General features: G+C 34.7%; 1 protein-coding gene across 1 annotated transcript in view; it reads right to left on the bottom strand.

Annotated features, from left to right (window-relative positions):
• The window catches only part of ADCY2 (adenylate cyclase 2), a 432,640-nt gene that overhangs the window by 85,157 nt on the left and 335,063 nt on the right, over positions 1-12,420 (bottom strand). The window contains 1 exon segment of the mRNA XM_058430099.1: positions 8,433-8,461. Within this exon segment, the coding sequence (XP_058286082.1) occupies positions 8,433-8,461 (29 nt within the window).

Raw genomic sequence — 12,420 nt, 5'->3', positions numbered from 1 at the left:
ATAGGTGATGGTGATGATGACGATGATGAGGATGGTGATGGTGATGAAGGTGATGATGATAGGTGATGGTGATGATGGTGATGGTGATAGGGATGGTTATGGTGATGGTGATGATGATGATAATGAGGATGGTGATGGTGATGATGGTGATGATGATCGAGATGGTGATGGTGATGATGATGGTGATGGTGATACGGATGATTATGGTGATGATGGTGATGGTGATGATGATGGTGATGATAATGATGATGATGGGTGATGGTGATGGTGATAGGGATGGTGATGGTAATGATGATGGTGATAGGGATGGTGATGGGGATAATGGTGGTGGTGATGGTAGTGGTGGTGGTGCTGATGCTACATCCTAACATCTATAGAGTACTCACTATGTGCCAAGTGGTATGTATATATGAACATATATAGTTCACTTTATCCTCACAATAATCTTATACAGTAGTTAGTATTATTACCTCATTTTGCAAGAGAAACTGATACACAGGGAAGTTGAGGAACTTGCCTAAGTTATACCTCTATAACTTGCCTAAAGTTATACCTCTATTAAGTGATGTTGTCTGGATTTATGTCTACCCGGTTGTATTCCTGATCCAGGTTCTGTTTTAGAAATAGACATGTCATATTTCTGCCATGTTTATTGGTTCTGTTTCTTCAGTAAATTTTGAAAATTTTCCTAGAAAATTATCTATTTCATTTAGATTTTCAAATGTAAAATATTCTATACAATATTTTCTTACAATTTAAAAACTCTCCATATTTGTAATTTCTTATGCTTAATGCTATTTTCTTTAGATCAGATTTGTGAGGTTTTGCATGTTTTGTTGATCTTCTCAAGGAATAAGTTCTTGGTTTATTATTAAGGTCTGTTCTTTCTTTCTGTGTTAATTAGTTTCTGATTCAACTTTAAAAAATTCCTTTCTTCTTCATTATTTAAACTTATATGCTTTATCTTGGATTGTCATTTATTAGAAAATCTTTTGTATTTTCTAATAAGTGCATTTAAGGACATAAATATTCCACTAGTTAGGGCTTTTGCCAAATCCCACAACCTTTAATTCATAGCTACTCATTATAACTCTTTTCTAAAAAGCCTATACTTTCAATTTCCATTTTCTTTTAATACTAAAAGTGACTCAGAAGTCTGAATTTTAAATTCCACAAGAATATTGTTTTTGGTTGGTTCTTGTTATTTCTCATTTCATTCGATTTCATCAGAGATTGTGGCCTCTCTTATTTCACTTTGACAATTTATTTTTCTTCTGGGATGTGACAAATATGCTCAACTTCTATGTCTTATGAATTTTTGAAAATTATATGTATTTTTTATGCTGGTAACAAAGTGTTTCTCTAAATATAACTATTGAAGGAACCTTATGAGTTAGTCAAATCCCTAATGGGCTGGCTTACTTGATTTGTCAATGTTAGAATATATTAACATTTCCAACTAGGAGTGTAGATTTGTCCACGTATTTGAACATTTTAACACTTTCTGCTTTATTTATTTCAAAGAGATTCTGAAGTGCATAAATATTTATGACTGTTAAATTTTTGGTGCCTGAATCATAATAAAATTTTTTTAAATGCTGAATACCTTTCATTTGAATTCTTTATTGTCAGGAATTTATATTATTGATATTTCCTTTATTCTATAAGCTGTTTCCTGGAATAGCTATTCTATATTCTTTATTTCCAAACTTTCTCGTTTTATTTCAGCTAGATCTCCTACACATGGTGTAGATGTGGCCTTGGTTTGTAGCCCCGATCTTTTAGCCTCTTTCCATGAAAAAGACATTTTTATCCATTCACAAATATAAAATTTGTTAATATTTGACCAATTCTTTCTTATTTTCTTAAAATGTTGGGTAGAATTCACACACAAATAATCTGGGTATGAAGTTTCCTTCGTGGGAAAAAATTTTAAAACAAATTCAGTAAATGTAATAGATACATGCGCAGTTAAATTTTCTATTATGTTTCAGTTTTTGGTAAGTAGTCTTTTCAAGAAACTCATTTTATCTAAATTGTAAATCTGTTTGGCCTCAAGTAATTTATGGCATTTCATATATACCCTGTTAATATCTGTAGAGTCTGTAGTGAGTCCTCTTTTTTCCCTTAAATTGTTAGTTTGGGTGCTTTGTGATTTTCTCTCTGTTTTTCTTTCTTGATCAGTTTTGCTAGTGGTTTAGGAATTTTCAAAGTCTTTTTCAAAGAGCCATAGTTTGGCTTTATTAATTTTCACTACTGATGGTTTTCCATTTTATTGATTTCTTCTTTTTAGTATTTATTCCTTTCTAATTGCTTGATTCTAAATTGCTCATCTTTTTCTGCTTCCTAAGATGGAAATTTGGACAACTGATTTTTAACTCTTTCCTCTTTTCTAATTTTAAAGCATTTTAAAGCTACAAATTCCCCCCTAAATTGCTGCTTTAATCACAGTCCCACACATTTTGATACGTTACATTTTGATATTGAAACATTTTTACATTTCTCTTGTATTTCATATTTGACTCCTGGGTTAGAAGCATATAGTTTAACACTAAAATACTTGGGGATATTTTAAAATATTCTATTGTTAATGATTTCTAATTTGATTTTAGTGTGGTTAGATGTCAGACTATATGATTTTTTTTGTCTTCATATTTGTTTCTGTATTTTCAAATTTATGGAGATGCTTTTATGGCCTAGTATAAGTACTATCTTTGTAGATTAATGTTCCATGTGCACTTTAAGTAAACAAGTATTTTTCAATTCAGTTTAGTGTTTTCTGAAACATTAATTCGTTTTAGGAAGTTGATAATGTTGCTCAGACCTCCTATATATTCCTATTGGTATAATAATAAGAATTAGAAAAGAGACACTAAATATCTAATTATGATGTAGATTTGTCTCATTTTTTTCTTTGATTTTTGTCAGATATGCATAGGATGCTTTTATGGTCTACTGTAGGTTAAGTGCTTTCGTATCTGTCTTTTATAGATCTGTTATTAGGTATAAGCACATTTTATGATTTTATGCCTCCTGGTGAAATGACCTTTTTATCATTACTCACTATCTATATTTATCTCTGTTAATATTTCTTGCCTTCATAACTACTTTGTCTGATATTAATATATGTATAGTAGCCTCCTTGTGCTTATTGTTTACATCAGATACGTTTTCCATCCTTTCACTTTCAAGCTACCTAACTTGTATTTAAAGTGCATCTCTTGTAGAGAGTGTATGGCTTGGTCATACTTTCCTTTGGAGTGTTTAGCCCTTTCCCATTTATAATGCTTGAATTTAATCTTGCCCTCTGGCTATCTATTGTTTATTTGCCCCATTGCTTTTATTTGTATACTGTGGTCTGTTACATTTGTTGCTACTATTTCAAACCTACCATTTTACTATCTGTTTTATATTTGTCTCATTTATTTTTGTTTTTCTGTTCTTCCATTATTGTCATTTTATTAATTAAATATTTAAAAGTATTTTTCATTTCCTCTTGGCTTTTTAGCTATACTTCTTTTATTTTTAGTGATTGCTCAAGGCTTAATACACGCTTTCCTAACTTATCATTAGTTATTTGGCATTAATATTGTGCCACTTTAAAAAATACATAACAATTTAACCCCATTCTCATAAGAATTCTCAGTATATGTCACATGTCATTGTTTTTGCATCAGATCACCTGTTGTCTTTTAGAGACATGAAAAATAAATACATTGTCTTTTATACTCTCTCATAAAGTAAGCATGTCCAATACTTTCCATTCCTTCCTTAGATTCTTGTTTCCTTCTGACATAATTTCACTTTAGCTTGAGGAACTTCCATTAGCATATCCTGTAGGTTTGCTGGTGATGAATCCCCTCTTTTTTTACTTGCAGAATGTATTTCATCTCGACTTTGAAAAGGAGTATTTGAATTGAATGTTTAATTCAGGGTTGATCATGTTCCTATCATTGGTTTAAAGATGTTCAAGTGTCTTTTGCTCTCCAACATTTCTGATAAGAAGGCAGCCATTTATTCTGTCATTGATCCCTTGTATGTAATGTCTTTTTTTTGTGGATGCATTTAATGTTTTTCTTTCTTTTTTCCTTTGGTTTCCAGAAGTGTGACTATAATATGCCACATGTGGTTTCCTTCATATTTATCCTGCTTGATGTTCATAGAGATTCTTGCCTTTGGAGAGTGATGGATTTTAACAAATTTAGGAAAATTTGTCACTAAGTGTGTTGGTAATTTCTTGTTTGCTTTCAAGTATATTTCTATCCATCTCTTAAAGGCTTCATTTCACAGACTCTTTGTCAAATGTTTCTAGCTAGTTTGGCCAATGAGAACTGGTGGGAGACGGGAAGGCAATGGAAAGAGATTGGGTATTTCTCTTACTCTCTACTTAGCAGCCATTTTCTGAACGGCCTGCAACTCCTGCCTTTTCTAAAGTTCCAGATCCTTGTCAGACAACACCTTACCTTCATCTAGCTCTAGCTTTGCATGGTTCTAGCATCTGAAAGAAAGCCCAGAAGCCTGGGTTTCTGACAACAACACCTCTATCCTGTTTCCTTACAAGTCTAGAGGCGGTAGGAGGTTTCTTCTGTTGCTAATATCATGGCTACTATACTATCCCCTATTTGGTTTATCAGCTTTTCTGTCATTCTGTAAATACTTCTTTTTATTAAACTCCCTTTCAGAAATACCTAAGGCAATTTGTTTTCTTTATTGGAGCCTAATCCATTAACTAGACAAAGCTTTCTCTGGGCACTATAATATCATTAATAGTTAGGTGGAAACCTAGGGAAGAACTATAACAGTGACTTCTCTAAATTCCTTCCTTTTTTCTTTTGCAAACAGCAAAAAAAGTTTTTACTGGAAGTATTTAGCATTAGAAGTATTGAGCAAATATGTATCTATTCCTTGGGTTATGCCATACTCTAATATTTTTTATAAATGGAACAAGGGATTATGGAATTATATTGGCCTTCAATTAAACACATATCAACTGATTTAGAGATAATTATGTGTTAATCTACTAACAAATCATAAGGTTTATTTTGTGAATCAGAGTTTAAATAATGGATTCTTTTACTACAATGAATTATATAGGCCTTTGTTTCCTAAAATGCATTTCAATGTTTCTTTTTTTTGAATAATTATTCCACTATGAAGAGAGTTGATGAGACATTCTGAAGTCAGGTCAAATAGACTTGAAAAACAATAAGGGTATTAAAATGTGACTCTTTCTATTTTATAATAATATGCTGGACACAGTGAAGAGCATCCCAGAAGAGTTGTTAACATTTTTTTGTGAATGTATCTGATGACCACTACTTACTCCTTCCTCAAATGTCAAAATCTATTAAGAGCTGATAAAAGAATACAGTGTTACTAATACAGCTGACTATCTGTTTTTGATTTGCTGTAACGTATGACATGCCCATTTAAGCAGGGATGATCATTCTTAAAAGTATGTTGTGACACACAAAACTGACTAAAGAAGAAATGAAAAATATAAATAGGCTTACCTATAAAAAGTAAAGAGATTAACTTAGTAATTAAAAAAATCTACTTTCAAAGTTCATGTGCAGATGGCTTCACTGGTAAATTTTCCCAAAGTTTCATTTAATTTTTAATTTTTTTTTTGAGACAGTCTTGCTCTGTCACCCAAGCTGGAGTGCAGTGGTGCAATCACAGCTCACTGCATCCTCTACTTCTCGGGCTGCAGCCATCCTCCTGCCTCAGCCTACCAAGTAGCTCGGACCAATAGGCCTGTGCTGCCATGCCTGGCCAATTTTTGTATTTTTGGTAGAGATGGGGTTTTGCCCCTTTGCCCAGGGGTTTTGCCATGTTGTCTAGGCTGATCTCAAACTCTTGAGCTCAAGCAATCCACTTGCCTCTGCCTCTCAAAGTGCTGGGATTACAGGTGTGAGCTATCATGCCTGGCCAAAAACTTTGAAAGAAGAATTAATATCCATTTTTTACAAACTCTTCCATAAAATGGAAGGGAAGGGAACAGTTCTTAACTCATTCTGAGGCCAGTATCACCCTGACACCAATACCAAAGACATCACAAAAAAAAGTAGAAATCAGTATCTCTTATGAATATGGATACAAAAATCCTTAACAAAATACTAGTCAATTGAATCCAGCCACAAGTAAAAAGGTTTATATATCAATACCAAGTGGGGCTTACCTAAGAAATGTAAGGTTGCTTTAATATCTGAATATCAGTCAACCTATTAGTAGATCACATTAATAGAATAGAAGAAAAAACACATTATCATCTCAACAGCTGCAGAAAATGGATTTGACAAAATCCAAACTATTTCACAATGAAAACACTCAACAAACGATTAATAAAATGGAATTTCCTTATCTTAATAAAAGGTCACCATGAGAAACTCACAGCTAACATCATACTTAATGGTGAAAGGCTGAATGCTTTTCTCCTGAGATTGAATAAGAAAGGATGTGTGCTGTGGCTACTTCTATTTAACTTTGTACTGGAGGTTTTAACCAGGGAAATTGGGCAGGAAAATAATATAAAAGGCATCAGACTGTAAAAGAAGAAGTAAAACTATCTTAATTTGTAGGTGATACGGTCTTGCATATAGAAAAGTATGTGACAACCTGAGATTCAGACTTGGGGTGGCTCAAACTCTCACCAATATGCTCAACTTCAGGCTGTTCAGTATTCTAGTCTGTGGCATACTGGCATTTATGTTCAGATGGAACTCTCTTCCATCTGAGTTCTTATGGGCTTAATGCTTCTGCCCCCCAAAATCTATCTGTTGAATTCATAACCCCCAATGTGATGGTATTAGGGAAATGGGGCCTTTGGGAGGTGATTGGGTGATGAAGGTGGAGACCTCATGAGTGGCATTAGTGCCCTTATGAGAACTGGCTGCAGAACTAGCTATTTCTTTCTGCCATGTGAGGATACAAGGAGAAGACAGTAGTCTGCAACCTGAAAGGGAGCCCTCACCCAAACCCACCCATGCTAGAACCCTGATGTCAGACTTTGGCTTCTGGAACCATGGCTTCTAAATTTCTATTGCTCCTAAGCTACACAGTCTATGGTCCTTTGTTAGAGAAGTCCAAATGGACTAAGACACCAGGGAACAAGAAATACTGTGAGAGAAAGTAACGGTTGGTCAAATGCTCTTAATTATAACCATTTATCCTGCCTGTTCTGTCAAAAGCATGTTCAGGTCCATTAAGTATACCAAGATGTTGGTATAACTTAATCAATTTTAATTAACAGCCCAGTTGCAAAACTGCTTCTTTTTAACCCTGAAGCATAACTTATTATGTACTTACTGAAAAACAAACTTGAGTCTTCCCTGTCATGAGGCAAGAAAAATTACTTTTAGTGTTTATTTTTGACTTTGGTGCTTTACTCAAGTGCATTGTTATGGAATATGGAAGAGGCTGATTCTGGACAAGGTCCTCTTTCCTTTCTGCTTTTTTTCCCCAGTCAATGAATTGCTTAAAGGTGGCCCCGACAGGGGTGAGAAACACATTTGTTGATGAGATAAGTCCAGTGGAGACACACATTCCCCTCAAAAAGCCTACGAAATGTATTAATTACAAGCCATCTCTCTGGGTAAATAATGATGTCTTTGGCATTCTATTGAATGTCATGACTTTCACGGACTCTTTCCTGGTTGACTTCACTTCCCTTACTTCCTCCCTAAAGCAAGCCTCTCATCAGCTCTCCACTCACATCTGTTGCGTGGGATTCAGTCAGGATGATAAGAACCAAAGGAAGCAAACTTTTCTTTTAATTATAAGTTAGCATGAAATAAAAATTCCTCTTTTTTAAATGATAGAACTTCAAAATGAAAGGAAATTCAGTAAAAAAAGAAAAGAAGAAAGAAAGAATCAAAAGTTGAAAGGAGGAAATGGAATTTAAATATTCATCACCATTACAGTAGTCTTTCTCTGATGAGAGGACTTAGCTTTGAGATGTTCTGACACTTGAAGGTTCTGAGATGTGGGAAAGAAAAAAGAGATGATCTTTGGCCAAGTAAGAAGAGTTCTACCTTTACAGCATTGATAAGGGCTGAAGGTCTGAATTTTCAGATACACTGTATTCCCCAGAAAGTACAGCGTCGTCTCTTCCTATACCCTCTACTTGGGGGAGCTCATCCCATCTCTTGGATTTAAATACTACATAGGTGCAGGTTTTTCAGATTGTATCTCCACCCAGCTCTATAGAATCTATAGGAGCTATAGGGGGTTCAATGGAGGTTCTATAAATTCTATAGGTCACATATTCCCTTTTGTGTGAAACTCTAGCACCTGATGTGTAACAGGCACATGTATCCAATGTACAGAACTGAGCCCTTGAGTTTGCTCTTCCTCCCCAACCTGTGCCTGCCCCAGGATTCTCTCTCTGTAAATGGCAATATTTTTTCCAGTTGTTCAGGATAAAATAAAACAAAATTAAAAACCCTGCAAAACTTACTTTCTCACACTCCTTATGTCTAATCCCGCAGCAAGAATTGTCTATGTCACACTGTACAACCTATCCCAGGATTTGAACACGTTTTACCACCTCTAGTATTGAGTGTTGAAATAAGTAATGAAAATGATATTAGAGATCTAAGTAGACATAATAATTCTAAGATATTTAACATTATAATTTGGTTTATTAATTTTTCTTAAGTGAAACATCATTATTCTTAATTTTTCTTGGGCTAATGAAACACATGTTATTTACCTAAATTGTGCTAGAAAAAAAATCATCCTTGTTTTAACAGTTGCCCTCATGACTGGTTAAACATAATCCATTTAGTCTGGCAGATAATATGAATGAAACTACTTAAAAACAAAAAAGGCAATTCATACTTGATCATTTTTGGTCTTTGAAGGTAGCTCACATTTCTGATAAAGTTATACGACAGGGCAGACAGAGTGATAGAGCAGCTCCAAAAAGAGGAGTCAACCAATAATTTAATTCTATCTATTCAAATTCTGAGACTAGAGCCAGATTCAACAATTACAGGCTGAATAAGGATGACGTTGGGCTCCATTTCAGGAAAACACCTCCCTTTACTGGTCCTTTCCGGGTAACAAATTTCTCCATTATTAGTTATTCATTCATTCATTTACTCACTCACTCATTTAATTATTCTTTCCCTTTTTACAAAAACACATGAGGCAATTTACCACAAAAAAGCTAAACAAACGAAACAAAGCAAAAGTATAATTAATGAGTTAAGAAAACAAGTCAGCAGAAGTGAGAAGCACTATTATTCTAACAAAAATGCTTCATAAAATACAGCAAAATGGTTTCTTTAAAGAGATGAGATAATAGGCAAGAAAGAGAGATTTGTAGTACACAGAAGATATTCAAATGCAGACTGCTGAGAGGTGCTGCTGCTAAACGACCCAGGAGAAACCAGGGGCTAATACCTGCTCTCGGTGTAAGATTGATATCTACCCAAGGAAGGTGATGCTCCCAGGCATTTGAAATTAGAAATAATATGAAATTAGAACTGAACTCTTGAATAAAGGCAGGGGCCCTGAAGGGCTGTCCCACCAAGGAACAAGAAACAGAAAAACTCTCCACCAGTCTGGTAATTTTTAGGGAAGATGACTATCTGACTGGGGCCATAAAGAAAAGGTCAGTTTTGAAAATTGGGATCACCGATCTTGCTCCGTGCCAATAGGTGTTACCCAAATTCACTTGACCTCCTTAGTGCAGGAACCTTAGTTTAAGGATTTAATAAAATATTTTGACTTGAATTGGTGAATCCCAGAGATATCTGGCAAAGATACACTAAAATCTATCCCATAGTGATGCCGTTACAACTCAGAACATACAAGACTACCGTGGACCCAAATCCTTGCTGTTGATGAACATACAGACAAAATTACAGATAATACAAGGACAGACTTAACAGATAGACTAAATGGCAGAATCACATATTTATCAACCCTAAGGAACACAATAAAATAAGTGATACTTCCACCAGGCACAGTGGCTCACACCTGTAATCCCAACACTTTGGGAGGCCGAGGCAGGCGGATTGCTTGAGGCTAGAAGTTTGAGACCAGCCTGGCCAACATGGCGAAACTCCATCTCTACCAAAAATACAAAAATTAGCTGGTGCAGTGGCAGGTGCTTGTAATCTCAGCTACTCGGGAGGCTGAGGCAGGAGAACTGCTTGATCCTGGGAGGCAGAGGTTGCAGTGAGCCAAGATGGTGCCATTGCACTGCAGCCTGGGTGACAGAGCAGAACTCTGTCTCAAAATAGTAACAAAAAAAATAAAAGAAGTGATATTTCCATATAATACGTTTAAAATCTCCAAGTAGGCCAGGCGTGGTGGCTCATGCCTGTAATCCCAGCACTTTGGGAGGCCAAGGCAGGCAGATCTTTGAGGTCAGGAGTTCAAGACCAGCCTGACAAATATGGTGAAACCCCATCTCTACTGAAAATACAAAAATTAGCCGGGCATGATGTTGGGCACTTGTAATCTGAGCTACTCGGGAGGCTGAGACAGGAGAACTGCTTGAACACAGGAGGCGGAGGTTGCAGTGAGCTGAGATTGTGCCACTGCACTGCACTCTAGCCTGGGTGACAGAGCGAGATTCCATCTAAAAAAAAAAAAAAATCTGCAAGGAAAACAAAATTCCACAGGCAAAATGTAAAATTATATATACAAAAAGGTTAGGGTTTAAGAATGACAAAGACTTCTTAGATATGAAAACAATAATCATAAAGATTATAATCTCAATGTTGGGTGAAGAATTTATCAGAATGCAGACCAAAGAAATAAAAAAGTAGAAACTGGGAGGAAACATGAAAAGACCTGGAGCCCAGGATGAGAATACAATATGCAGCTACAAGAACTCCAGAGGAAAGAACAGACAATTGAGACAATCGACAGCAACATGTAAGAGATAGAGGCAGAGAATTTTCCAGAACTGAGCATAGATGTGTGTCCTCAGATTGAAAAATCAAACCTAGTCACTTAGGTTGATGAAAACAAATACACTTATGGAAACAATATAGTGAAAATACCACCTCCCGACCCCCAAGCAAAAAAGGTCCCTAAAAGCACTCACAGAGGAAAGACAGACTCCCTAGAAAAGAATGTAATGAGACTGACAGAAATACTTCATTACAAAAATAGAAGATGTAATGCCACAGAGTAATGTCATCATAATTCTGAAGGAAAATAAAAGTTAACCTAGAATTTTATGCCCAGTTAAACTATTATTCAAGAACTGTGAAATAAAGTAGATAAAGAAATTTTAATATAAACAAAAAAGGCAGCTATTGTTACTCACAGACTCCCCTTCCAAAAACCCTAACAAATCATATACATCACCAAAAAAATAAATAAATAAATTTGAAGAAAAAAAGCATTGATGAGCAAATTAATTGATAAAGAATGTGGTGGATTTAAATAAACATTGACTATAATTACTGTCAGAGCTAAAATCCTAGGAAATAATTACATTGAAGAGAGATTATGAATAACTTTAGAATGTATTGAATTAAGCAAAAATGTTAAAATTCAATTCACAATTGCCAAGACATGGAACCAATACAAGCATTCATCAACCAATGAATGGATAAATGAAATGTAGTGTACATACACGATGGAAAATTACTCTGCCAAAAAAATAAAAGAAATCATATCTTTTGCAGCAACTTGGTTGGAGCTGGAAGCCATTATTCTAAGTGAAATAACTCAGGAATGGAAAACCAAATACTGTATGTTCTCACTTATAAATGGTAGCTAAGCTGTGGGTACGTAAAGGCACACAGAGTGATACAATGGACTTTGGAGACTCCAAAGGGGGAAGGGTAGGAGAGGAGTGCAGGATAAACAACTACATATTGGGTACAATGTGTACTACTTGGGTGCTGAATGTACTGAAATCTCAGATTTTACCACTCTACAATTCATCCATGTAACAGAAACCACTTCTATCCCAAAAGATATTGACAAAAAATATATAACATTAAAAACATGTAAATATATAATACATATTCTAAATAATAATTATGTTTTTATTCTTTAGCATTAATATATATTGAAATTTTAATGATAATCATTAAAAGAAAAATGTACATGATGTATATTCTATGAACTTTAATAGTAATCTTTAATGAAAAATATATATATACTTCCTAACCAGTAAAAGAAATAAAAGAATAAACAGGCTGCTCTGCCTATGGAGTAGCCATTCTTTTATTTCTTTACTTTCTAATAAAGTTGCTTTTAATTTACCATAAAAAGAATAAAAGAACTTGATCAATCCATTAGAAATCAGAAAAAAGAGAAAAAAGGACCAAAGAAAAGCAAGGTAAATAAAACACAAAATAAAATGGTAGAAGTGGGTCCACACACATCAGTTATAAAATCAAAATACAGATGACAAAATAAATATAGAAGAAATTAATATAAAGA

The sequence above is a fragment of the Hylobates moloch genome, unplaced genomic scaffold (assembly GCF_009828535.3).
Source record: "Hylobates moloch isolate HMO894 unplaced genomic scaffold, HMol_V3 SCAFFOLD_17, whole genome shotgun sequence".
Classification (NCBI taxonomy): domain Eukaryota; kingdom Metazoa; phylum Chordata; class Mammalia; order Primates; family Hylobatidae; genus Hylobates; species Hylobates moloch.
Note: the sequence above shows the minus strand (reverse complement) of the source record. Positions and strands in the feature narration are given on the sequence as shown.